We start from the raw sequence: 27,111 nt of genomic DNA on the forward strand, positions 1-27,111 counted from the left end.
CACAAGCCAGCTGGACCTCCCTTCCACTTACTCAAATGTAGAGATAAATTCAGTTCAAGCCAAGGTTCCTGGTCAAATCCGACTCTGCTGGGGGTCAGCTTAGTTTTCCTCTAAAGAATAATCAGGAATCCTAATTCTGAATAGAACTAACTCTCTAATTAGAATAAGCCTTCTGATGATTCTAAAAGGAACTTTTTCTGTAGACCCTTCCATGGGGGACCCTGAACCAGAGTGGCAGTCCCCAATGGCTGCTTTTGCAGAAACACAAAGGGTTCTGTGTGGCCATTTCTTGTCCTGAGCCTCCATAAAAGCTGAAGATACTTCAGTTAAAAAAAAAAAGTCCTGATTACTGATGTTTCCCAGAAGAAGGGGTAGAAAAGATGCTACTCAGCCAATGATGTTACAAAATAAAGATGACTACGACAGCACGAAGGTGGTTCTCAGGACTGGAGAGAGTCAAAGGATCCTGGATGGAGTTAGTTCGGCAGAGTGAAAAGAGCACAGAAATCTGAATCAAACCAACCTGATTTTGAATCCTGGCTGTGCTACGTTTTAGCTATGTGACCTTGGCAATGCCATCCAGCCTCTCTGAGGCTCAGTCCCCTCATTTGTAAACTGGGGGTTGTAATGTCAGCCTCCCAGGGTGGTTGTGGAGTTAGAAATAATGCATGTATGGTATGAACGCACAACATTGGGATTACACGAAAAACCACTGACTGTAAACTTTGGCTAGATTGTATGGTATGTGAATATATCTCAATAAAACTGCTTTGAGAAAAAGAAAGAATGCATGTAAATCACCCAGAATCGGTTCTGACACATAAAATGTATTTACTAAAAGACAGGGAGGGAGAATGAATGAATGAAAGGCAGAAAGAGAAAAATAAAACTGATCCTAAACAAATAACATGATTTCCAGGATGAAAAGACTAATTTCAAAAACTTCCTCTTAAAAGAAGACAAGGAAAGAGATAGTTTTTAGAAATAAGAATATTTCGAAATGTTCTCAACAGCACCTGAGAGGCATCCTCCGCCTACAGTTTGAAGGTCACATCAGAAAGCTTCCACTGGGTTCCACACTAAAGCATCCTTGGTGAGTGGCCTTGGTGTGGGTACTTAGGGTGGAAAGGACAGCCTTGGCCAGCTCAGTTGTTGTAGAGAAATCGGGTATGGGCAGTAATGAAGGCCAGGACACGAGAGCACCGAGAAGGAAGTTTTTTATTTCAACTGACCGAGCTTGGCGGACTCCTGTCCTAATAAAAACCGAGCCCTGAATAGCCTTTTTCAGACCCTTTTATACAGAGGATAGAGGATTAGGGAGACTAACAGTGATGGTTTGCAAACAGACCTTTGGTTAGGTTCTTCAGTGTTTGATCTTAGTGTCAGATAGGTTATTTCCTCAAGGTGAGTTACATATTCTCTACATCCAAACCTGCTTGGATTAGCATACCTTACACATTCTGTCTGGAGGCAACCCTGAATACACATTCACTCTTACATCCTTTCTGAACATTCAAAGACTGTAGGGCGTATATTACTTATTTGGCCATTCTGGGGACTAGGTACACTTGGAAACAATTTTGAATTTATGCACAGGCTATATCACAGTCCCACAGCAGCCTCGGTGCAGGGTTCAAGCCCCAGATCCCCACCACACCCCCACCACCCAGGCATTGTGAGGACACTCTGTTTGGGGAACACCAGTGAAGATGGCTTCTGCCTAGAAAGGGAATTCTCATAGGGAAGCCCCAAATGCCTCCCACCATGGACAGAGGGCAGGTCCTGGTTCTAGTATGTCCCAGGTCCCAACTGTTTGTCCTAAGTGTGCAGAGAACAATTAGAATACTCAGAATTAAATCGATTCTCCCCTTAGTTCAGAAATGACCACTAATATTTATTTGTTTGTCATATCCTCTCTTACGTGTTGTTCCTTTGACTTGTTACCCTGGCAACAAAGTAAGAGGGAAAGAGATACCAAAAAGAATGCTGAGGCTGTTTATTTTCTTTTCCCGTCCTCAGGCAGCCCAGGGATATGGTTAGGAGCAGTCACGACTCTCCATTCTGCCAATTACTCACAACAGAAGCTTCTGGGGAAGTGGGGTGCAGGCTGAGTTTCCCACAGTTAGGAAGAGGGAAAAAAAATGGTTCTTTGGGGACGGATGTAGTTCAGGTGGTTGAGTACCTGCGTCTCATACATGAGGCCCTGGTTCAATCCCCGGTACCTCCTAAAAAAGGTTCTTCTGTGCAGGGTAGGGCCAAGTCAGGTATCTTCCTGGCAAATGGCTCATCCACTCTCGGTCTTCCTTGGAATATCCCAGGTTGCAGTGGTGGCCATGATTCTAGCCGTGAGGCCCACAACCAGTTCACCTGTTGGCTCCTGGTTCAGGCAGGAAAGGGATCTTCTGTCACCTGGGATTGGTCCTCCAGCACCTGCTGGACCCTCTGCATCCCTGAAAGGGGAAGTGAGGGGCCAGTTAGCATTAATGGATGGCTGGGTGGGGAGGAACAAAGCTGAGGCAGCTAGGGCCAGAAGTGGGGCCAGAGGAGGGAAGGAGGGTAGAATGGGCTGGGCAGGCAGGCTGCTCACCCACACGAAGCCGATGGGCCTTGTCGGAGAAGACGATGCGGAACCAGCCGGGCTCTTTACACTCGAAGGCCTTGCCAAAGAACAGCAGCACTTTGTTGTCCAAAAAGCGGCGCCAGAGCTGCATCTCCCCTTCAAAGGTGTCCTCAGGCAGGTACTGGGAAGATGGGAGGGGTTCAGTTTGCAGGTGAGCCTGCAGCAGGCTCTGGTCCTCCCCTGCCTTGCCTGCCCAACAGAAGTTTAGAACTCCCTCTCAGCCCGCACCTCCACCTGCAATACCTTTCTCAAGTCAACCCAGATGAAGAAGCCTGCCCCACGACTCAGGAAGGGGATCCCCAGGGCCCTGAGCTCTTCTGTGACATAGGTGTGAGCAGCCTTGAGCCGGGCGTGGTTTTCCGGCAGGTACACCTGGTTGATCCAGTCTGTTTGGATGAAAGAGAAACCCAAAGATAAATCTCCCATCAGTGCTCCGCTCTGTTAGTCCAAATGCTGAAAAGCAAAAGACCACGAGCTTCCGAGACTGGGTTAGTACTTCCTAGAGCTGGCTGATGGGGGGTTGGGGTGGGCTGAGGGGGCAAAGCACCTAAATCCAGCTACTTGGCCTGACCGCTCCAGGTCCTAGGCTCTGTTCAGGAGCTCAGAATACAAAGTCCCTCCAGATGCTGAACCTAACCAAAGGTTTATTAAGTTATTAAGTGAAACACACAAGCTTTAGAGTTGCACAGACTGAGGTTCAGGTCCCAGCATGGCCACTGGCAAGGCATGGGGCCTTGGGCAACTTCACCTCTCTGATTCTAATTTTTCACTGAACTTTTTTTCTTAGGTTTACAGTTCTATGAATTTTAACACATATCCGTGTGTAACCACTACCACAATTAGGACACTGAGCAGTTCCATCACCCCAAAAAATGCCCTTGTACTGTTGATAATCACACCCTTCTCTTCCTTGAACTCCCTGTAACCACTGATCCATCACTATGGTTTGGTCTTTTCTAGAACATCATATAAATGAAATCGTACAGTATGTACGATGTATCTTTCGAGACTGGCTTCTTTCATCCAGCATAATGCCTTGAGATTAACCCAGGTTATCAATAGCTCATTCCTTGTCATTGCAGATTAGTGATACCATTGCACCAGTTTGTTTATCCATTCACCCACTGGGGGACATTTGGTCTGTTTCCAGTTTAGGGTCACTATGAATATAGCAGTGATAAACTTTTATGCACAAGTTTTTGTGTGACTTTAAGTTCTCATTTCTGTATGGTAAATAACTAGGAGTAGAATTGCTGGGTCATTTGGTAAGTGCATTTAACCTGATAAGAAACTACCAAGTTGTTTTTCAAAGAGGCTGTCACATTCCTGCCAGCAACGTATGAAGATATCCAGTTGCTCCACAGCCTTGTCAATCCTTGGTATTGTCACTATTTGTTATTTTAGAATGAGAACAGACGCATGGTATCTGATCTTCATTTTCCTCATCTGTAAAATCGGGAAAATACCAAAATGCCTGCCTTGTAGGAATCTGGAGAGGATCAAATGAGATGATGCATCCAGAGCCCCTAGCAGGGTCCAGTACAAGTGGAAGTCACAGGTCACCTTTGCTATCCAAACTCACTACCTGAGCCCAGGAAGAGAATAGATTCCCAAAGAGAAATACTCCCATTTTAACAAACGTTCCTGAGAGCTCTCTACTTTTAGATGCTCACAGCTAATAATGAGTTTGTATTCAACAAGTATCTATTATATGCTGTACACAAATCTAGTAACTTGTCATTACAAATCACAATAATCCGACAAGACAGGCACCATTAGGATCCCTGTTTTACAGATAGGGAAACTGAGGCTCAGGGAGGCAATGTAATATGCCTCAAAGCTAGAAAATGACTGAGCAGGCTATGGATCCAGTCTGGGCTCAGGGCCTGCACCCTCAAACACCACTCATGGGAGAATCACCAAGGATCCCTGGCCAGTCGCAAACTGACTGCAACCCTCCCCCACATTTGGGTCACCAAGTCTGGGTAGTCACCACGGTCCCGGAGCAGCTGTGCCATCTGGTGCTGGACCAAGCCACTGAGGCCGTGGTAGCGGCAGAGAGAAGCCACAGCAACTGCCACATCCTGGTTTTCTGTGTACAGTGTGCCAAAGCGGAGGCCAGACATCCCGAAGTCCTACAGGAGCAAGGCACCCTATGAAGCCAGTTCCACCCTCCTCTGCCCTCCCTCCCCGCTGACATCCCCGCGGCCAGCGAGAGCCTCACCTTGCTGGCCGCCCACATCACGTGCGTCCTCTGGGGGTCAGGCAGCCTGTGGAGAGCACAGAGCAGGAAGAGAGGCAACAAACACAGAACGGGGTAGCTCACACGGGCTTGGATGAACACAGGAGGAGCCGGGTGAATGAATCTGGCTCTGGTTCTGTTAAGCCCTAGTTTCATTTCTTTGAATCACCAATTCCTACACATCCTTTGGGGAAGAGGTCAGCAAATGACAGCCCAGACCAAATCCAGCCTACTGCCTGTTTCTTTTTTTTTTTTTTTTTAAAGATTTATTTATTTATTTAATTCCCCCCTCCCCCGGTTGTCTGTTCTCTGTGTCTATTTGCTGCCTCTCGTTTCTTTGTCCGCTTCTGTTGTTGTCAGAGGCATGGGAAGTGTGGGCAGCGCCATTCCTGGGCAGGCTGCACTTTCTTTCGCGCTGGGCGGCTCTCCTTACGGGGCGCACTCCTTGCGCGTGGGGCTCCCCTACGCCGGGGACACCCTTGCGTGGCAGGGCACTCCTTGCGCACATCAGCACTGGGCATGGCCCAGCTCCACACAGGTCAAGGTGGCCCGGAGTTTGAACCGCGGACCTCCCATGTGGTAGACGGAGGCCCTAACCACTGGGCCAAGTTTCCCCTGCCTGTTTCTGTAAATAAAGTTTTACTGGAACTCAGCCATTTTCTTCTATTGACGTATTGCCTATGGCTGCTTCCATGTGACAACAGCAGAGTAACAGGCCACAGGGCCCGCAAAGCCTCAAACATTTACCATTTGGCCTTTTACAGAAAAAGTTTGCTGATCCCTAATTTAGAACATGGCTCAAATATCACTGCTTCACAGAGACCTTCCGTGAACTATTCCTGTAGACCAGGCCACTTGGGTACCCCAAGTATATCTTTTCAGAGTTCCTCAGACTTTCCCCTTTGATCACTTACCACAGTCACACACAAATGACTAGCTATGTATTTGCTGCTAAAATATTTTTTTTCCCCTAGCTGGAAATAAATAGCTGATGTCTTTCTTGTTTACGATTGTAGCCCTAACACCTAGCACTGTGCCTGGCACTGCGTAGATCCTCAAAAAATTATTTTTTACATGACTAAACGAGGATCACAGACAAGGCACTATTTTCTGCATCTCATTTTCCCACTCCATGAATGAATGGGAGGAACAGCACATGCTCTCTTGCTCGGCTGAACTCTGTCAAGCGTAGATGAGAGCACCAATGGCAAGTACTCTGCGGGATTAGAAATTCTGAACAGGCATCAGAAACTGTTACGATCTCTGAATATGAGATTTACAAGGGACTTTAGAGATGACCTAGTCCAAATGTTTCCAAATGTATGTTGACCACAAATTCTTTGTTCAAACTGAATCTACTGGCCCATGCTTGAATAGCTGGAGGTGCGTGGCACATGCAAGAAGGAAACAGCAAAGGAGGCAAGTTTCTCACTCCGGTCATTGGAGCTCTCTACCCCAGGAAAACATTGTAAACCTATAGTGAACCCACTGTAAATAGGACATTTTTCAGTTAAGGTGTGGCCCAATTCAATCAGGATGGGTCTCAAAGCTTTTACTGGAATCCTTTATAAGCAGAATGAAACTGAGACAGAGCCAAAGTCACAGGGAGCAGCCAGAAGCTGAAGTCATTGGAACCAGGAAGGGAAAGGAGAAGTCAGGAGAGGCTGCCATGTACATCGCCATATAACAGAAAAGCCAAGAACCAAGGACCGCCGGCAGCCACCCCAGAATGCCAGTCTTCTAGGAGAAAGCACTGCCTTGAGGACACCTTGACACCTCAAAGCTGTGAGCCATAAATCTGTGTTGTTTAAGCCAAACCATTGCGTGGCATTTATTTTAGAAGCCAGGAAACTAAAACAACCACTCACCCAGTCCCTTCCCAAGGAATCCTGAAGCCCTTTCCTGGAGCTCTTGGAAACTCCACAGATCAATTTGAAAACCTCTGATCTAGTTCAACCCTCCCATTTCTCATTAGGGGATGTGAGGAGCAGTGGGACCAGCTGGATGGAAGAAGAATTTCCAGGCCCATGCCCTGGGTGCTGAGTCACAGGGGTGCCGGGGCACCATGGGAGAGCAGGGGGCTGGTGGAGTTAGCTCTGTTTGGGCAGACTTACCCTTCCAAGCTCAGGACACTGCGGTACGTGGCTGATTCTTCAAACACAGACAGCATGTAGACCTCATCCACAATCACATGCAGCTTGTGCCTGAGAGGCAGATGGCAGGGGTGGGAGAGAAGGGGGATGGGGATAATATCAGTATCTATACCTATTGGGGTTGTTGAGAGGATTAAATGAGACATAGCATGTCAAGTGCTTATTGCCCTAGAGCATGTGGAATAAATGACACCTGTCATTATAAAAAACAGAGAGAGAATGTCTAGTCTTTCACTCATGTCACAGTGTCCCATAAACCCTGCTTCCCCACCCTGCTACTGGAGAGGGGCCAAAGCAGGTGGAAGCCCTAGTGGGAATGTGGGGGCTGTAAGGGCCCATCACTAAAGCCTGCGTCAGAACCCTGATGTGTCCAGACGCTTTTGGGGTCGTGAGAGGGGCCTCACCTCTTGGCAAATCCCAGGAACTCCTGCAGCTCGCCCGAGGAGTAGATGTCACCCAGAGGATTCTGGGGGTTGATGAGGATGAGGCCTTTGACCTTCACACCCTGAAACCATCCATGTGGCAGGAGACCCTCAGCTCCTCCCCAAGGCCAGAGTCAGCAGTCCCACTGGACGGGGGATAGACTGGCCTGCCTTGGAGGGAGGAGATGGCCCCCGGGGCAAATGTGGGGCTGTGTTAAAGACCTGACACGAGGCAAACAAGTAGGACATGGAATTACATCTGCAGTATACTGTCAACTAGGAGAAGACCACAATGCCCAGAACAGGGCCCGGAGGGAATCCCATGCAGAGCCTGTGGAGGTGACTTCTCTTTGGCGGGTAATGAGAGGGGGTTTTGCACTTTCCCAATTTCCCTTCAGTGAACACATACAGCTTTAATGACCAGGGTAACAAAGGGACTTTAGAAAGTGGACTAGAAGGGAAGATTTTTCTTTACAAGGCCTCAGAGCCCCTCACAGAGAGGGGACCACCTCAAGTCACCTGGAGTCTTGTTGCAATACTGATGCCCGTGCTCCACGCCTGACTCAGAATCGGGTGCAGTGCAGGGTTGGGGGTGTTCATTAAGGCCCTGGTTGATTCCCTGTACACTGAGGTTTAAGGATCCTTCTCTAGTGGGAAGACCTTAACCCCAGAATGGACCTGAGCTGTCACCCTAACTACCACCCCCACATCCCATCATGGGCTACCAACCCTACTCTCAGGATATCAGCCATAGGACTGAGATCAGTCCTACTCAGACCCACTCACTCCCCTCTTTTGGGCTTCATTTGACCCCAAACCTCAGAATTAGCTCCTTCCAGGGCCATCTCCAGCTTCTCCACCGTGAGCTGGAAGGGGCGTGTGTCCAGCCCAGTGACCTGGAAAAAGACCCCCAAAGACAGTGACTAAATTAACTGTCCCCTAAATCTGAATCCTGGGCCTCTCCTCACCCTGCTGTCTCTGGAAAAGGAGAGGTGGGGTCACTCCCTCCCACTGCCCTGCCCCTTCCCATCCACAACACCTCATCACTCTTAGGTTTCTGGTCAAGGACCCAGGAGTCCTCTGATTGGGGTCAATAGACTTCCACGCTGAGGTGTGCTCTGCCCCCTCCCTTCCGCTCTATTTGGAAGTAGGCTCTCAGCTTCTACAGCCAGCCCAGGGATCTCAGAGTCTGGGCAAGGGAGGCTCCAGGGAACGAGTCGACGGTGCAGCCAAGTGGCCACAGAAGACTCCACTCCCTTTCCACTGGCAAACCCAAAGCCCTCAGCATGGTCTTCCCATGTCCAAGCTCAAATTTATTCCAGGAAACTCTTGACTCAAAGGAAGGTCCCAGTCCCACCTGGAATCCCAGAAACTCTTACCTCACTGTGCAGGTAGACGTAGACCAGTAGGACATTGCCATAGAGATAAGTGTGCTGTGTGATGCCTCCATAGAAAGGGGTAGGGATCAGGAAAGCCTCTGGGGGCAGGAGAGGCAGGGCCTGTCACCTGCTGACCAGAACTCCTGCCAGCCCCACTGCCTCTCCCAGCCTTTAGGTCCTTAGAGAACATTTGGGGCACACCCCTTCTCTCAACAGCAGGTTTCCTCCAACTCCCAAAACTCTTTCTGAAGATTGTATCCACTGTGATTAGTTCCTTCCCTAAGAATTAATAGTAACATTTACTGAGCACCAACTATGCGCTGGGGACTGTGCTAAGTCTTTTTCCATTTTATATCATTTGATCCTCACAGTCATCCTGTAAAGTACTATTATCGTCTTATTTTACAGATGAGGAAGCTGAAGCTTACAGGGTCCCTCTTAGACCCTCAGGATGTAGGGTTGGCTCCAGGGACAGAACTGGAACCAGTGAGTGGAAGCTGCAGGGTGAAGATTTGGGCTGAACAAATGGAGAAACGTGGCCACATACAGAAATGCCCCCAAAGAGATGGTGCTGCTTCAGAGGGAGTGAAGTCTTCACCCCGGGGCATTCACACAAAAGGCTGTGACCATTTGGTGGGCTGTCACGCAGGGATGTCTGGCGTTGTAGGAAGGTGGATGAGAGATGACCTCTCATGCAGAGGGAAGGTGTTTCCCAGTTCTAAAGAGGCTGTTTAGGGTCAGCTGCCCTCCCTCCCCAATGTCCCCTTTATAAAGCCCCATTCAAAGCTCTGCAAAGGACAGTCCTTGCTCTGTGTGTTCTACCTCCTGGTTACAGAGATTAGACCAGAGGTGGGCCCATGGCTCAAAGGAGCCAATCCATTGTTTGGCCACACTGCTATCATGTTCTTTCTTAGGACTTTGATCTAAGAAACACCGAATATTGGCAGAAGACAAGTATTTGAAGGGAGAGGCCATGTGGAGCTGGAGCTAGGGCAGCTCCACTGGGCTGTACGAGAGCTGAGGAAGGCACAAAGAGGCAAAAATGTGGGAGGAGACACTGTGCACCCATGAGAGGGAAGGCATGACCCTGACCCTGTTCTTGACTGTTCTTGAATGGGTATGAAATTGCCTCTTATATTCTTATAATGACTCTTCCTTTTATGGTTCAGATCCTGGTTGCTACCTGCTCTTTGTGTGACTTTGACAAGTTACTCCACCCACCCGGTTACAGATAGTCCCCTTATCTGTAAAACAGAGATAATCACAGAACCCACCCGAGGAATGCTGTGGGGACAAAATGATGTCCTATGTGTAACGTCTTAGACCCGTGCCTGGAACATAGGACATGGTCCATCAGTGTTACTAATAATAACCATCTTACATTATTAAGCTAGCAGGAGTAGCTTCTATTCCTTGTAACTGATAACCCCTGACCATTACAGGTTCTTAATACTGTTAGGGCTCTTGGGGCAGACACTGGCTGTCTTAAGCTCCCGGAACTGCCAGACCCCTGTCTTGTCAAGCCATTTATTTAAACTTCCTTTAGTCTGGCATCCTCTCACAGCCCCGAGGCCAGGCAATCGGAGACACTGCAGGTGCACAGCAGATCCACCACTGAGGGGGCCCAGGCTCTACTTACCCCCCACCTCACACAGCACCGTGGCCAGGGCCGAGAAGAGGGAGGCACTGCCGTTCAGAATCACCACCTGGGGCGACACATCCATGGGACAAAGATGACTCTTTCCAGGCTGGAGCAAGGACCTTAGCCTGTGTTCCAGGATGGCACAGCAGGAGGGCCGGGGAGTCCCTCCTCAGTGTCCCCCAGGGGCTGGGGGAGGAAGGAAAGGTGTATTCCTATTTCTACCTTGAAACACATCTGAACTCAGGGAAAGGCAGATCCCAGTTCTACGTCACCCAGGCCAGCCGGAAGTCAGGGGGAGGGGAGTGCAGTAGAGCAGGTTAGAGCAGAGGAGGGGGCTACTCACGTTCTCTGCCTTGAGGGGCGCCGGGCTCTTGCAGTAGAAAGACAGGAACCTGGCCACTTCCTCCCGGAGGCTGGAGACAAGCCGATGCAAACACAGTCCTTGCCAGGGGCCCCTCGACCCACAGTCCATCCCAGAGCTCCTCTGGCAAATTTGTAGGCAGCTGCCATCACCCTCCCCTGGTTCCCATGACCTAAGCTTGGTGAGTACTTGTCCCCGCTCCTTGGCACCCCCATCACACACATGCATTGAAACTCTCACTCTCAGTAGCTCTAGGACAGCCAGTCCCGCTGAATCAGGAGACTTCAGGGACAACAAAAATAACACTCTCTCTATATTTAGCTCTAACTAATAACAATAGTAATAATAACAAAAATAGCAATAGTTATCATTATAATAAGAAAAATTATATTAGGGTATAAAAATGATAAATGATCATTAAAATGATAAAATGAGAAAACATTATTATAACATTATTATTATAGATACTATTACTAATATTTATTGAACATTTACCTTATGTAGGTATTATTCTTATACTCTTATTCATTTACTCTTCATAATAACCCTATGATGCAGCTACTATTATTACTCCTGTTTCACAACCAAAAAACTGAGGCTTGAGGATTTAAATCTTTTGCTGATGAGTTGCAGAGTCCACATGCAAACCCAGCGGTCCGACTCCAGGCCCACCCTTCTAATTTCTATACTAGAGGACATGTGCTTTGGAATCCATCCTGAGATCAAGTCCCGCCTGGTCACTAAGCTCTTAGAATCATGTGTGGCCCACAGAAGGTGCTGAACAAGGATAAACTACTATTAGTATTCTCGTCTTACCATTAGGAAAGTGCCCCGGCCAGCAACCCCAAAGCTTACCCTGGCTCCCCTACTTCTGAAGCTACTGAGAAAATGGGACAAATACTTCTTTCTCACCTAAAGGCCCTCTCCATGCCTTAGACCCAGGTTCACGGAACTCAAGCTCAGGGGCCCTGAGCTCTTTGTTGTGGGAGGCTGTTCTGTGCAGTGCAGGAGGTTCAGCAGCCTCCCTGGCCTCAACCCCCCAGATGCCAGTAACCACCTCCTCCTCCCCACTGTGAAAACTGAAATATCTTCAGACAAATGTATAGTGTTGCCAGAGAGAGGGGGACAAAATCAGCCCAGGTTGAGAACCATTGGCTTATGGCAACTACTTACAACAGGTGGCCCCTCCAGTCCGGGTACTCCAGGAGGGATGGCTCCATCCGCAGCATGTCACTCTGGCTCAGCTGGGGACAGAGGTGGGAAAGCGGGGCCTGAGGACCACACACCCTCATAGGCCACCCGCATCCATACAGCGCTTTACACCAAAGCCTGTCAAGCCCAGAGCTTGGCCTGCCCGTCACGGAAACTGAGGGGGAGGGCAGCACGGACAGAGCCTTCTCACGTCCATTTTGCAGATGAGGAAACCGAGGCCGAGAAAAGTGAGGTGGCTCAGACAAGGTCACAGAGCTAGCAAATGACAGAGCTTAGATAAAAAACAGATTTTTCAGTTCTCTTTATAGGATACTGCCAGTTAAAAAAAACTAGAGGGGAGAATTTTTTGTTGTTGTTGTTGAGGGTTTGCCGATGATCCTACCCTGCCTCTCTATGGGATGCTGGAAGAGGCACCAAAATTGGGTGCCATCACTTCGATGTTAGTTCCAACATCTAGAGTGACTCAGAAGTCACTTTCTGTCTCCCTGTAGGCTCAGCTCAACCTCACACTGTAGAAAAGATGGCAGTTTCTGTCCTATAAACTCCTGGACCAGGTGCTAGTTAACGATCCCCAGGGCTCAAAGGAACGACATCAAAGAAGGGCAAAAGTGGGGCCAAAGGGAAGAAAGGTATTTGGCCACTTATAAGTGGGCCAGCCCTGCCTTTTCTCTCTCTCCCTTCATCCCTCAGAGCTGTGCTATTGTGGCAGCCAGGAGCCACATATGGCTACTGGACACTTGAAATGTGGCTCAGCTGAAATGAGATTACACTGGTGTTTGAAGCTTTAGTATAAAAAAATTATGTGAAATATCTCATTGATTTTTTTATCTTGATTACACATTGAAATCCTAACATTTTAGATATATTGGGCTAAATAAAATATACAACTAAAGTTAATTTTATTCACCTTTCACTTTTTTAAAGAAAATTTAGAATAATATATGTGGCACACATTTTATTTCTACTGGACAGTGCTGGGCTGCCTTTGAGGGAGGAATTTTTAGTGGAGCAGGCCTTGAACACCCACTCCCCGCAGTCCCTGCCCTTGGTGCTTGAACTTCCACCTTCGGAGATACGTGCCTGTAGGTTAAGCCTTGCCCATTCCACACCCAAAGCTGATGCCAAGGCCTTGGGGGACACGCTTCCGGTGGTTTGCTAGGGCTGGCTTGCACCAGCTCAAGAAAGCTAACAATTAAGTTTTCAGGCATTTTGCAAGCTATGTTAAATTTTAAAATTTAATTATATAAATTTAGAATTAAGTAAGTTGTATTAAAAACAAAGGAAATAGGTACTCAAAGAACACTGCCTCCTAATGGCATTCACCATGTCTTACGATCACCAGTGCCTGTGAAACTACTTACACTGATCGCGCCTGTCTGATGGAAATACCACATCATGGCGTGCTACCGTTCTCTCCCCACTTCCAGGAAGTGATGTCACCTCAGCAGCTTAAAATCTGCACGGCAGGTGTATATACACCAAGGAAATTGGCAAAGGCCACAAAGCAGGGCTTTTGTTCCCCCTGAAGAACTGACTGTTCAGCACTGGTCGGCACTCCTGAGTGTTTCCCTTCGAGAGCAGGGACCCCTCAGAGACAGCATGATGGACTGAGTGAGGGGAAGAGTCTGAAGAGATGAAGAAATTGAATCACAACAGAAAAGTGGCTGGCCCAAGATGGCATCGATAATTGTCCCCAAGGCAGACCTGAGTCTCCCGACTCCCAGGCCAGTGCCGCCGAGGTAAGCAACAGGCTCTTGTGGGGGAAGCGTTCCGGGTGAGTCCAAGGGCAGTCAGCCCTCGGAGCTGGGGAGGCCACCCAGAGGCGCAGCAGGACTTACCCGCCTGGACAGCAGGTCAAAGCAGAGTTTGTTCTCACTGGTGCCCAAGTTAATGATGCCCTGGAGAAAAGAGGCACAGAAAGGGTGAGCGTGGCAGGGGAGTGCTGCTGGAAGGCCGGAGAGCCCGCTGGGCAGCAAAACAAACTCGAGGCTCTCTGCAACCCTGCCCTTCCAACCACCAGTCCTTGCCTTGCTCAAGCTGTGCCCTCCACTCACCAAGCTCCCTGATCCCATCATTCCACGTCTAAAGCTCAGTTCAAATGCCATTTCCTCCAGAAAGCTGACCCCAACCCCCACCGGGAAGGGATCTCTCTCCCTTCTGGACCTGCACCCACCCTAAGAGCACTGGTCAGATTCTGTCCCTGCTCACAGGGACTGATGCAAGCACTCTATCACCCCAGCAGGGGATAAGCTCCTTCAAGGCCAGATGCATGCCTGAGATGTCACTCTATCTCTTAAGGAGCTGAGTAGGAATCGATGCAAGTTACAGGATGAGAGAAGGTACATTGTAAGCTGGTGTTCCAGGAGGAACAGAAAGCAGGGTGAATGGGGATCCAGATGCGGTCCTTGTGCTGGTAAATGCTCCCCTGAAGATCCATGCCACATCCACCACACAGCACCTTGACCCCCACCCCATAAGGCATTTATTCTTCCAGAAGAGGGAGGATAAAAGGAAAAGAGTGCCCAGGCTGTCCCTTAGAGAGTCCCCAGGGACTCAGTGCAGGCCTTGCACATAGCTAACTCCTGACTCCTGAGTAACTGAGGGAGTGAAGGAAGGAAGGAGGCTGAAAAAGGAAAGCCTGAGTGCACAAGATTCTAACGAACAAAAGGCAGCGCTCCCTCCTTCACTGCACTGGGAAGGTAGAGTATGCAGCCACTGTAGAAGGCAATTTGGTGATTCCTCAGGAAGCTAAATATAGATCTGCCATATGATGTGGCAATCCCACTGCTAGGCATATGTTCAGAAGAAGTGACAGCAGGGATGAGAACTGGCATTGGCACATCAATGTTCATAGCAGCATTATTCACAATTGTTGAAATATGGAAACAACCCTAGTGTACATCAGCCAATGAATGGATAAACAAAATGTGGCATGTGCATACAATGGAATACTATTCAGCTGTAAGAAGAAATGAAATTGGGATGCACATGACAACATGGATAAACCTTAAGGACATTATGTTGAGTGAAATAAGCCAAACACAAAAGGGAAATATCATACAGTCTCATTAATATGAACTAATTACAATGAGTAAACTCATGGAGTTAAAATCTAGAGTATCAGTAGTTAGCACGAAACAGAAGAAGGGTTGAGAAAGGAGAGTTGATGCTTAATGTCTGGAGAAGTTTTAATCAGGTTGATTGTATATGTTTGGAAATGGACAGAGATGCTGTAACACATTATAGTGTATATAACTGACATTGCCGATTTACAGTGTGATTGTGGCTAAAAGGGGAAGTCTAGAGTCGTGTTATCAACAGAATGAAAGCCAGGAGATAAACTTGGGACAGGATCACATAGCGAACCTGGTGGTGGATGACGAATGTGGGTACAAATATAAGAATGTCCTTTCATGAACTAGAACAAACGTATGCCACTATTACAAGGTGTTTATAATAAGGTGATTACGGGAGAAATACAACTAATGTAAATAATGGACAATAGTTAACAGTAGTATTATAATTTTTTGATCAATTGTAACAAAGGTACTTTATCAATACTAAAGGTCGAAAAAAGGTAATGAGGTATGGAATTTTTCTTTTTGAAGTAGTGAAAATGTTCTAAGATTGTGGAGATGAGTGTACAACTCTAGAAATGCTGAGGGCAACTGAGTGTACACTTTGGATGGACTGTACAAAACATGGGACTGTATAACACAACACTTTTACAAGGTGTTAATAAAAGGGTAGTATACCGGGAAAATACACCTAATGTAAACTGTGGACTATATAGGTAACCGTAATTATTTTAATATTCTTTCGTCAAGTGTAACAAAGGTACCACACAAAGTGTCAACAACGGGGAGGTTTATGAGAATGTCATATTTTTCACATGACTTTTTTGTAAACCTACACCTTTTTTAATGAAAAAAATTACAATAATTAAACAACATTAAGCTACATGAAAGAAACCAGATGCAAAATACTATATAATGTATGATTCCATTGACATAAAATGTAAATATAAATAAATTTATAGAGACGGAATTAGATTACTGGTTATATAGGCCTGGGGAATGATAGAAGAATTGAGAGGTAGCTGCTAAAGGGTATGGGATTTTTCGTTTCTGGAATAATGAAAATGATCTAAAATTAAATGTGGCAATGACAGCGCAATTCTGTGATTATACTAAAAGCCGTTGATTGTATATATTGGATGGATTGTACGGTTTATAAATACATCTCATCAAAACCGCTTTTTTGTTTTTTTTAAAAGGCAGTGCTCCTTCGCGCCCTGGAGAGCAAATCAGCCTGCTCCTCTCCCCACAACCAACCCATCTCAAATCCTGTCATCTCTACCCTCAAAACAAATGTGGAGTCCAACCACCTCCCACCTGCCAAGACCTTGGTCCAAACCACCACAATTTCTTGTCTACATTCTTGTAACAGCTTTCCTCTCTTACATACTCCCTCGCCTCCCAAGTCTAAGCTCTCTATATCAGATCATGTGGCTCCTCTCCTGAACATGGCCCACCCCGCTGTCTAAAATCAGAAGGCTCACCATGCCCTACGAGGTCCTACCTGCTGGTCTCCCCTTGCTCACGTCACTCCCTGTGGTAACTGGCCGCCTTGAAGAGGGTGCCCAGGGATCCCCACCTCCTGGAGGTCATGCCCTTGAGTCACTCCTCTTGAATGGAGCTGGATTTACTGACTCATTAGAAAATGAAGAGAACACTCAGGAGTGATGGGATGAGGTCCCTTCTAAGATTAGGTTATTAAAAGTCTGTGACTACGGCTTCTCCGCCTTTTGGTTAAGATCAAGCGTAAAGAGTCTGTGATTTCCATCTTGGGTGCTCATGCTTTCTCACGCTCTCTTGGACTGCTTGCACTGGGGGAAGACAGGCCGCCACGTCACGAGGCAGTCCTGCGGAGAGGTGCCTGTGGCGGGGGACTGAAGCCAGTGAGTAACCCAGTGAAGAAACTTGTTAGTGGGACCCCCCCACCCCAAGCCTACAGGTGAGCCTGCAGTCCTGGCTTCACTGCAACCTCATGAAAGAACTTGAGCCTCAGCACACACCTGGATTCCACCCCAGAAACTGGAATGTTTCTTGCTTTCAGCTGCTAAGAGTTGGGGTAACTTGTTATGCAGCAACAGAAAGCTAACATACACCCTCATCTTCAGGTGTCTTTCAAACATCACCTTACTAAAGTGGCCTTCTGTGATCACCTTACATAAAACAGCAACATCCCCAGCCTACCCCATTAAAATCTATTCCCTTTACCCTGCGTTATTTTTCTGCACAGTACTTATCATCACATATTTTATATATGTTTTTTTACCCACTCATTGTCTGTCTCTTCCACTAGAATATAAACTTCATGAGGGCACGAACTTGGTTTTTGTTCACTACTATAACCTCAGCTCCTAGAACAGCACTTGGCTTCTGGCTCAACAAATAAAGATTATGAAAAGGTTATCTATGACCACACTGACCTCTGGAAGTATTACTGGTGATAACTTGCAATAATTGGAGCAGATAATATTAATCATAGTAGCAGCCGCTATTTCTAAGCATACTATATGTCAAGTGTTGTGCTAACAATTTTACCTATTTGCTCTCATTTCATCTTGACTGTTTTATGGAACAGGTATTATTAGTCTCATTTTACAGATGGACTGGGGTTCAAAGAGGTTAAGTAGCTAGCTCAACCATATACAACTCATAGGTGCAAGAGCTGCATCCCGAGGTCTAGTTCTGTCCAACTCCAAACCTGGATAGTTGACTGGCCAGGGCTCAGATTCCATTGAAGAGCTTTCAATTGTTCTTGAGTTCTTCCCTCCCAAGTCAGGACCCCCTTAATTATAAATGGACCTTTTCTGATCCAGGCAATAAGCTGAGGCCTCTCTGAGCTACATCAGAGCTCCCCTTAGAGGTCAGAGGGTCATAATGCCAACCTGATGAGAGCAAGCTGGGTTCTGCTCTATTGGCCTAGGGAGGGTCCCCCACCCTTGGCAGATGAAGAGGAAGACCCCACATTTGAGGAAGAAAATGAAGAAATTGGAGGAGGTACAGAAGGTGGACAGGGTAAAAGAAAGAGACTTTTTTCTAAAGAACTACGGTGTATGATGTATGGATTTGGGGATGACCAGACTCCTTATACTGAGTCAGTGGATATTCTTGAAGACCTTTTCATAGAGTTCATCACTGAAATGACTCACAAGGCAATGTCAATTGGAAGACAAGGTCGAGTACAAGTTCAAGATATCGTCTTCTTGATTCAAAAGGACCCAAGGAAGTTTGCTAGGGTTAAAGACTTACTTACTATGAATGAAGAATTGAAATGAGCTAGAAAAGCATTTGATGAAGCAAACTATGGATCTTGATCCTTTTTTGTACTTCTTGAAGCTTCCTTGTCTTCTGGGTCAACTATATATAGTAACTGCATATTTCCTATAGTAAGGTCCGGATATCTAACCATGAAAATGAAAGTTGGAGAAACATACAGTTTTCAGCCTTTATTTTCATGTGTCTTCAATTTTAGAGTTTTTGAGTCTTTAATTGCCTGTCTTTATATTGCCATACTTGAATTACTTACTGGGTTTTAATGATCATATATAAGTTAAAGTACCTTGCAATTTATGTAATTCCTTCTGACTTTTGACTAGATGATGAAGTAGTATTTATGTGTTAGCTGTCCTTTTTGTCGTTGTAGGCTATATTGTAGCTATTTTATATATGGCAAGTAAATGGCACCTTTGATCCTATGATAGCTGAGACATGTGTTTTATGTTTTCTTAAGTTTCTAGACAAAACTCTCTGATATTATTAATGAAGTGAACTGGTTTGTGTTTCTCTTAAGTAGATGATGATATAGGAAAAGACAGTATTTTTAAAGAATACTTAAGTGTCTTAAGTGGTAATTCGTTTTAATATTCTTCAGATAGCAAGAGTTGTTTTTTTGAGAAACTACGTTTCATGTGAATGTCTCAGTGTTGGTAGGCTTTTTTGATTTAAAATCTTTGGGACTTATACATTCTGTTTGTCAAGTTTTAGAACTGAGTTTCCCAGGACAGATTAAAGCTTCTAAAAATAAATGCGTTCAGTGGCATGAATGGCATTGCTTAAAAAGCTGATGGCAGGATAAGCATTTGGGATAGTGTTTTATTAACATATTTGTTAGTACTTGTTCATTGTGGAAATGTGTATTTGACTAAAAGCATATGTGGCCATGGAAACCACTTGTAGTTCAGGATGTACAGGTTGTGTGTGTATTGAACTATCTTGTATTAAATTATTATTGCACTTAGCTTAAAATGAAAGTTGAAATTGCATTTAAAGTGATCACTGAATGTAACTATCTGTGAAACTGAATGTTTTGTGTGCCACTTTTTCACATTATCTATAAATCAGTACTCGGGGAAATTCTACTTTCTTAACCTATTCATACAGGGAATAAAGTACGAATAATTAAACAGAAAAAAAAATAAAGCGAACACTCAGTTGTGATGGGATGAGGTCCCTTCTAAGATTAGGTTATTAAAAGTCTACGACTACGGCTTCTCCGCCTTTTGGTTAAGATCAAGCGTAAAGAGTCTGTGATTTCCATCTTGGGTGCTTATGCTTTCTCACGCTCTCTTGGACTGCTTGCACTGGGGGAAGACAGGCCGCCACGTCACGAGGCAGTCCTGCGGAGAGGTGCCTGTGGCGGGGGACTGAAGCCAGTTAGTAACCCAGTGAAGGAACTTGTTAGTGGGACCCCCCCACCCCAAGCCTACAGGTGAGCCTGCAGTCCTGGCTTCACTGCAACCTCATGAAAGAACTTGAGCCTCAGCACACACCTGGATTCTACCCCAGAAACTGGAATGTTTCTTGCTTTCAGCTGCTAAGAGTTGGGGTAACTTGTTATGCAGCAACAGAAAGCTAACCTACACCCTCATTTTCAGGTGTCTTTCAAACATCACCTTACCAAAGTGGCCTTCTGTGACCACCTTACGTAAAACAGCAACATCCCCAGCCTACCCCATTATAATCTATTCCCTTTACCCTGTGTTATTTTTCTGCACAGTACTTATCATCACATATTTTATGTATGTTTTTTTACCCACACATTGTCTGTCTCTTCCACTAGAATATAAACTTCATGAGGGCACGAACTTGGCTTTTGTTCACTACTATAACCTCAGCTCCTAGAACAGCACTTGGCTTCTGGCTCAACAAATAAAGATTATGAAAAGGTTATCTATGACCACACTGACCTCTGGAAGTATTACTGGTGATAACTTGCAATAATTGGAGCAGATAATATTAATCATAGTAGCAGCTGCTATTTCTAAGCATACTATATGTCAAGTGTTGTGCTAACAATTTTACCTATTTGCTCTTATTTCATCTTGACTGTTTTATGGAACAGGTATTATTAGTCTCATTTTACAGATGGACTGGGGTTCAAAGAGGTTACGTAGCTAGCTCAACCATATACAACTCATAGGTGAAAGAGTTGCATCCCAAGGTCTAGTTCTGTCCAACTCCAAACCTGGATAGTTGACTAGCCAGGGCTCAGATTCCATTGAAGAGCATTCAATTGTTCTTGAGTTCTTCCCTCCCAAGTCAGGACCCCCTTAATTATAAATGGACCTTTTCTGATCCAGGCAATAAGCTGAGGCCTCTCTGAGCTACATCAGAGCTCCCCTTAGAGGTCAGAGGGTCATAATGCCAACCTGATGAGAGCAAGCTGGGTTCTGCTCTATTGGCCAAGGGAGGGTCCCCCACCCAGAACTCCTCTCCTAGGTCCTGGTGGGGAGGGGTCTTCACTCACACTGGGGTTCTTGTCCTTGTCATATTCATCCGCATGGTAGGTCCGGGAGCCTTCCTCCGCAGAGTCCCAGAACCATTTAATGATTCTTCCTCGAGAGGACAAGTAGGAGCTGACAGAGGACATGGCAGTGGGATCACCCACCCCATAGAGCTCCAGAGGCTTCTGGCCTGGTTTTCCGGAGCATTCTTTTTCCAGGGCATTCCCACAGCTACCACTCACATCCTGTGTGGGAGCTGGGCCCTGACAGGTGGTAAGTCCCCTGGATTCCTTCTTAGGGAGGGTGAACATCTACAAAAAGACAAAAGTGATCAAGGCAAAAGATTCAAGGCCTGACAACAGGTTCCAAGCACCAAAAATGGGCTGGAAGTCACACGCGGCCCTCCCCCTTCCCTATCTGCCCCTCCCTTTTGTCCCTTACCAGTTGGAAACCACCCATACAGACAAACGCCTGAGTAAAATCTGCTAAAGGCCTATTATGTGCTTGTTCCGTTTATATGGCTTTAACGTATTGCTGCTTATGTGGTTTCACTTCCGTGGAAGTTTTTCATTCTGCTGAGGTCACCAATGATCCTTTTCCACCCTTGCTGACCTCCATTTCCAAAGGCCAGGTTACATTTTTCTGACTTAGAGCAGATCATTGCTCCTGGTGGCCGATGCCCGCGTGCGTTAAGGGCCGGGTGAGGCCATCTGGTGGTCTGGAGCAGATGGGGTGGGGCTGAGGGGCATCCCAGGCAGAGCCTCTTCCCTCACGGTGGAGGGAGGCCTGGGCGCCAGGAGAGGCGGGTCTCTGCCTGGCAGATGCGAGCTCTTTGGCTTCTCTAAGCCTGTTGCCTTATAGGTAGAGTAGATATAACTAATTACTTCACAGGGGAGCTGAGGAGAGAAATATGAGAGTGAGCGATGTTAAAAAGCTTAGAACAACCCCTGGCTCATGGTCAAAGTTCACTAAAATATGCGTTATTCTATCATTATTCCCCACCGATTTCCCAGTTCTGCCTGGGCCACAAGCCCCTGCACGCCAAATACTGGCTGATCAGCCTGCGACCCCGACCCAGCGGAGGCCCGCGGTTCAATTCCCACTGCAGCAAGTCTTCTCCCGGGTCATCCCCCGATTGGCTGGGCTTTCCCAAGCGCTCACCTCGGTCCCTCCGGACAGCTCCCGGTTTCAGGAAAGGGCAGCGCGACCAGCCCGGACTGTGGTCCAGGCCGAGGTGGGGACCGGAGGGCACAGAGCCTGCGGTCCAGGTGGCGCCGGGCTCCTGCTCTGCGCCGCGCGGGGGCGGAGGGCGATCCCGGCGTCACGTGGAGCGCGGTGGCCGGCGGCAGCGAGGGCAGCGAGGGCAACGTGGTACCCCCGCACGGCCACGCCTCTGAATTTCGCGAGGCTAGGCGGATAAAAAACAGAGGACGCCTCGGGAGAAACGGACCCAGCTTTGCAGGATGAAAAAGCCAGTCGGTGCGAGGCGGAACGGCTGAGGCTTCCCCAAAGATTTCGAGCGTGGGCACCAAGGGAGGCGCGGGCTTGCTTCCCGCCAGAGCCCTGGGGGAGTCACACCTATTTGGAGGAGTCGGCGGAGGAGGCTTTGGCACTTAGAGGAGTGTGGAATTCTTTGGCCCGGACACGCCCTTGGGCGGATTCGGGCATCCGAGCGGCTGTCGTTGCCCGGGCGGGGCTTCCCGGACTTTCAGGGGCTCAGTTCGTCGTCTCCCCGCCGAGGCCCGAGGACCCTGCGCGGGAATCTGTGCGCTCGTGGCGGTGCTGCAGGGCCCCCAGCAGCCCTGACGGAGAGGAGGAGCCGGAGAAAGGAAAGGGGTCAAAGGCCGAGATCTCTGCTGGGAACCGCTGGCGGTGGGCTCCCCTCCACGCGCCCTCCCCTGAGCGCGCAGCAGCCGCCTCCAGCCCGGGTCTCGTCTCGGGAGAGAAAACCGGCCTCGGGCGCCCTGGCCGTGCCCCAGCTGACTCGTGGGAGCATCTCCCTTTCCCGTCTGCCCTTAGTTCTCCAATTTCCACACGCGGTTAAGCCAAAGAGGTTTTTCTGCAAATGTCTGCCTGGCTACAGCCCATAGAAAAGCCTTTCACGATGAGGGGGAAGGCATCCTTGAAACATTATCCTGTATTTCCGTAGGGGTTTATGATTTCTTCCACCTTTCATTCTATAAATTACTTGTTGACTATCTGCCAAGGACTCTACATATTCTGGGGCTTCAGCAGTGAAATAGACAAGTCCGGCCCCAGGCCCTCGCAGAGAAGATCTCTGAGGTGCCTTGACTAGGAAAAGTCTCCTTTCTTCCACAAAAGATATCAGCAGGATCGCTCCATATAGATATGTTTGAGAAGATGCGGTTGTCTATGGAAGGTCCAACTCTTGTCTTTAGTTTGGCTTTGCCACTAAATTTGTGAACTTGAGCATCTCACCTGACTTGTGGGCCTCACTGATTTCTTCTACAAAATAGAAAGCCATTTCCCTCCTTTAAGTTATATCACCTAATTTAATTCAGATAAGTAGGGTTAAATAAAAACTTGAGTAAAATTTGGTTAGCGCTCAGAGACTTTAATTGAATCAATTCATGAATTGGGGAAATTGCAGTCCCCAGAGGGTAGAGAGGAGTTCCCCTGAACAAAGAAAACAGATTTTTACAGGCAGAATAAACAAGTACATTGGGAGAGAATTTCTCTTGGGTATAGTGTGTGCAGGTGATTGCTTAGGGAATTAGCTGGAGATAATTGATAAAGATCTGGCTGTGTTTCATTTTGGTGGTTTGGGCAAACCAGGCATTTACAGAAAATAGAAATGTGTTTAGTTTTTCGTTGTTTGTCTTTAATTTTGCTGACATGGGGCCTAGCATGAGCATTTCCATGCTGGGCCTACTAGATTTCACTCATCAATTCTCCCCTTTTGATCTGTCCCTCAGCCAAGGTGAGGGCTGAGATAAAAATTTAAGGCCTGAGTGCCACTCTCCCTGAGCATTTGCTGGCTCTAAATGGCTCGCTTGGTGATTAACTCTAGGTTAGAGATGTTAGGGTTGGTTGTTTCTGTTCTTTTCCCACATCTATCATTGTAAGCGACTGGACATCTTTTGGCGAGATGGTTGGGTACGAACACTTAAATCTTTTGAGAGGATAGAGAGCACCAGGAAGGCTATTATGATCACTAAGAGTAGTAAAATGTCCAATGTTTGGTCTATTCTTCTGAGCTAAGGAACCCAGAATCCAAACCAACTGAAATCAAAGAGATCAAAAAATGAACCTGAGCAAGATATAAATTTTGAAGGGAACTGCTAAGAAGACCAGTCATTACTCTCATGACTGTGCCAACTCTATGCTGTGAAATCCCTAAGCACATGGAGTGTGTGGGTCATGATCTCGAACCCTTCCACAAATCAAAATATAACCCAAAGATGTACAGAGATGTGAGGGTTTGCTTATCTGCTCAGGGAATGCTTGAGTTGGCTCTTCCTAACCACACATTGCTTATGGAATTGTCACCATATCCCATATCTAAAAGGAACCAAAATATCATTTAAAAATTATACATAGTGGGAGCTGTCCCTCTCTCGGATTGATGATATGAGGACAAGTGGTATTGTAGTGAGAGTAATCTGTGGGCCAATCATGTTAAACCATAATAAATCTGGCCATCAGGGAGTGCACCTGATGTGTTTACAGTGTTTGTGAGGTTAAAACAAGGTGTGGGTGACAAAGGCTATAATATCCTGACCTTGTAAGTATGGGTGATTTTGCTAGCTTGACTGTAAGACACAGTGGCATATGGCCTCCCTAAAAAATTGGTCACTGGCAGAATATCAGGATCCCCTGCATCACAAACAGATCGTGATTTATGATTGCAAATCCAGCAGTCAATTGGAGTCCCCCTTTTGTAATGGCCTGGGCAAAGAGGAAGGCAATGAGGAAGGAAGAGGCAAACAGCAACAGCTTAAGCATCTTTGATAGTAACATTTCCTCAGCAAGATGGAAAAAGGTGTGCCAAAGCAGTGTGAAAAGGAAAAACCTGTAATAGTAAAGAATAATATCACAAGGCCTCTGACAGGTCTTGTTCCGTGATCTCAAGCAGAAGCTGTCCACCTTGTGAGGCTGTACATTTTCTCCCAGCAAATTTTAGTTGTAGGTCTCTGGTTTGGTCACAGCTCCAATCCTAGAAAAGGGGAGTTCACAATTTTAAAATTGTGAACTCAAGGTCCAATCCCGTCTAGTTTGATGGCAGTGTCAGAAGTTAAAAGTAGCTTTCCAGAGGACTGAGGGTGACAGGGACAAGGCCTGCTGGTTTGCAGAATCTTATGACTTTAATGACCTGCCCAGTAAAATGAGTGCCTTGGTCGCTAGAAATAATTGACAGTATTCCCCAGGCGGAAAGGCTGGTGTTCATCCTGGGACTAGGGCATAGTTACAGTTCATGCTGGGTGGCAGTCGAATAAAGTCTAGTTGTAGATATTCCAAGGGGCGAGAAGGAGGCAGGATATAAACTCCAGCAACTAGTATGGTTTTTCCTAGGTTGTGCTGATGATAGATCAGGCATTTATTGTAGATAGGGGTAGCAGCCTTAAGAGAATTTCCCCACCAATGTTTATTTAGTATTTGAGCCATTTTGTTGGCACTATTGTGAGGGGAGTGTAAAGTTCTAAGGACTATTTCCTTTAAAGATTCAGGAATCACTAAGCAACCATTGTTACTCTCCCAGAAAAGTACTTCATCCAGCTGAGTTTGTTTTTTGTTTGCCATAGGGGCGTTGTCTTGTTTTATCCTCAGGTGCTCTGAGCATATTGGATTAAAAGCAGGGATTGACATGTCTAAGAGAGAAAATCGAGTGAGTACATCTGAAGGTGGTTCGGTTGCAGTTCTTTTTCCATGGAAATCTGTGAGAGCGTTTCCTTTGTATTCTGGTTCTGGTTTTTCTGGTTTTGTTTTTGGTATGAGCCTTAATTTTAATAATAGCAATAGATGGAAGTAGTAACATGGCAGTTAATGTGTCACTGACTTGTCCATTCTTTATAGGGGATACAGTTGAGGTAAGGAAATTCTTCTGTTTCCAGAATCATGGACAACTCTGAAATCATATCCACTGCCAGTATAAATGCTAGCTGTATTTTAAGATGACAGTATTGTTGTGCTGAAAATAAAAAACTTAAAAAAGGGGGTGCAGAGCAAGTTTATTGAGCTAAAGTTGCATTAATGAAGGAGCAGCTCCAAAAGAGTTTTCTGCTTAAAGAATTGGGCTGGGGGGAGTGGCTTATGTGGCTCCTTGAGACAATGGGAAGGTATGGGGGGATGGGGAGGGGTGAGGACAATGGGTACTTGAGCTATGTGAACTACAGAGTAGGGGGTGGAAGTGGATTGTCCAGGCAGGGTATTCTTGAGGCCCAGTTTGTTAATTAGCAGCCAGGATGTTGGTGTAAGATTGTGGCCATCTGGTGAAGATCAGCCAACTTTGCTGGTGCCAGTCTGACTTCTTTGTTACAGTTCTTCCTTCTGGGAGGGGGTCTTTATTAGCACCACAAAGGATCATTGGTATACCAGCCAGCTTCAGTTAACCTCCATTTATTCTTCATAACCCCCTGGATAAAAATGGAAGCTCAAGCAAATCAAGATGGTTAGCAAAATATTTATCATTCCAGTTTCATAGACCATAAGCTCTCATAAGATCATATATAGTTGAGCTTACTGGGCTGATATAAATGGGTAAATTAGGGAAGTCTACTTGGCCCAATGGACAGGGCATCCGCCTACCACATAGGAGGTCCGCGGTTCAAACCCCGGCCTCCTTGACCCATGTGGAGCTGGCCCATCTGCAGTGCTGATGCGTGCAAGGAGTGCCCTGCCATGCAGGGGTGTCCCCTGCATAGGGGAGCCCCACATGCAAGGAGTGCACTCCATAAGGAGAGCCACCCAGCATGAAAGAAAGTACAGCCTGCCCAAGAATGGCACCGCACTTATGGAGAGCTGACACAAGATGATGCAACAACACCAAAAAAAGAAACACAGATTCCCAGTGTCGCTGATAAGGATAGAAGTGGTCACGGTGTTGTAGAATTTGAGAGAGGTTCAATTATTTGCGTATAGAGAGGCCAGGACTCAGGAATGATTTTGAGAAGGAAAAATGGTTTATTGATGGCCGGCTGGACTCGGGAGCTTTCTGTTTCAATCCCGAGCCCCAAACAAAACTTTCGAGTTTCTTTTATACAGAGAGAAAAGGTTAAATGGTCCCTTTGTTTCAGTTCTCAATAGGCTTGAATTAGCATATATCTTC

General features: G+C 46.7%; 1 protein-coding gene across 1 annotated transcript; it reads right to left on the bottom strand.

Moving 5' to 3' along the window:
- Positions 1 to 1,234: 1,234 nt before the first annotated feature.
- LOC101445233 (1-aminocyclopropane-1-carboxylate synthase-like protein 1) lies at positions 1,235 to 22,437 on the bottom strand. The gene is made up of 15 exons (XM_058305494.2): positions 21,987 to 22,437; positions 20,849 to 21,136; positions 13,870 to 13,929; positions 11,993 to 12,063; positions 10,802 to 10,871; positions 10,456 to 10,522; positions 8,817 to 8,914; positions 8,256 to 8,333; positions 7,420 to 7,520; positions 6,977 to 7,066; positions 4,845 to 4,890; positions 4,614 to 4,755; positions 2,864 to 3,006; positions 2,588 to 2,741; positions 1,235 to 2,450 (listed from the first exon to the last, which is right to left on the bottom strand). Exons 2-15 carry the CDS (start codon positions 21,134 to 21,136, stop codon positions 2,383 to 2,385), a joined length of 1,476 nt encoding a protein of 491 aa, XP_058161477.1. The 5' UTR covers positions 21,987 to 22,437; the 3' UTR covers positions 1,235 to 2,382.
- Positions 22,438 to 27,111: the final 4,674 nt, after the last annotated feature.

This window comes from Dasypus novemcinctus, chromosome 10 (genome assembly GCF_030445035.2).
Source record: "Dasypus novemcinctus isolate mDasNov1 chromosome 10, mDasNov1.1.hap2, whole genome shotgun sequence".
Taxonomy (NCBI): domain Eukaryota; kingdom Metazoa; phylum Chordata; class Mammalia; order Cingulata; family Dasypodidae; genus Dasypus; species Dasypus novemcinctus.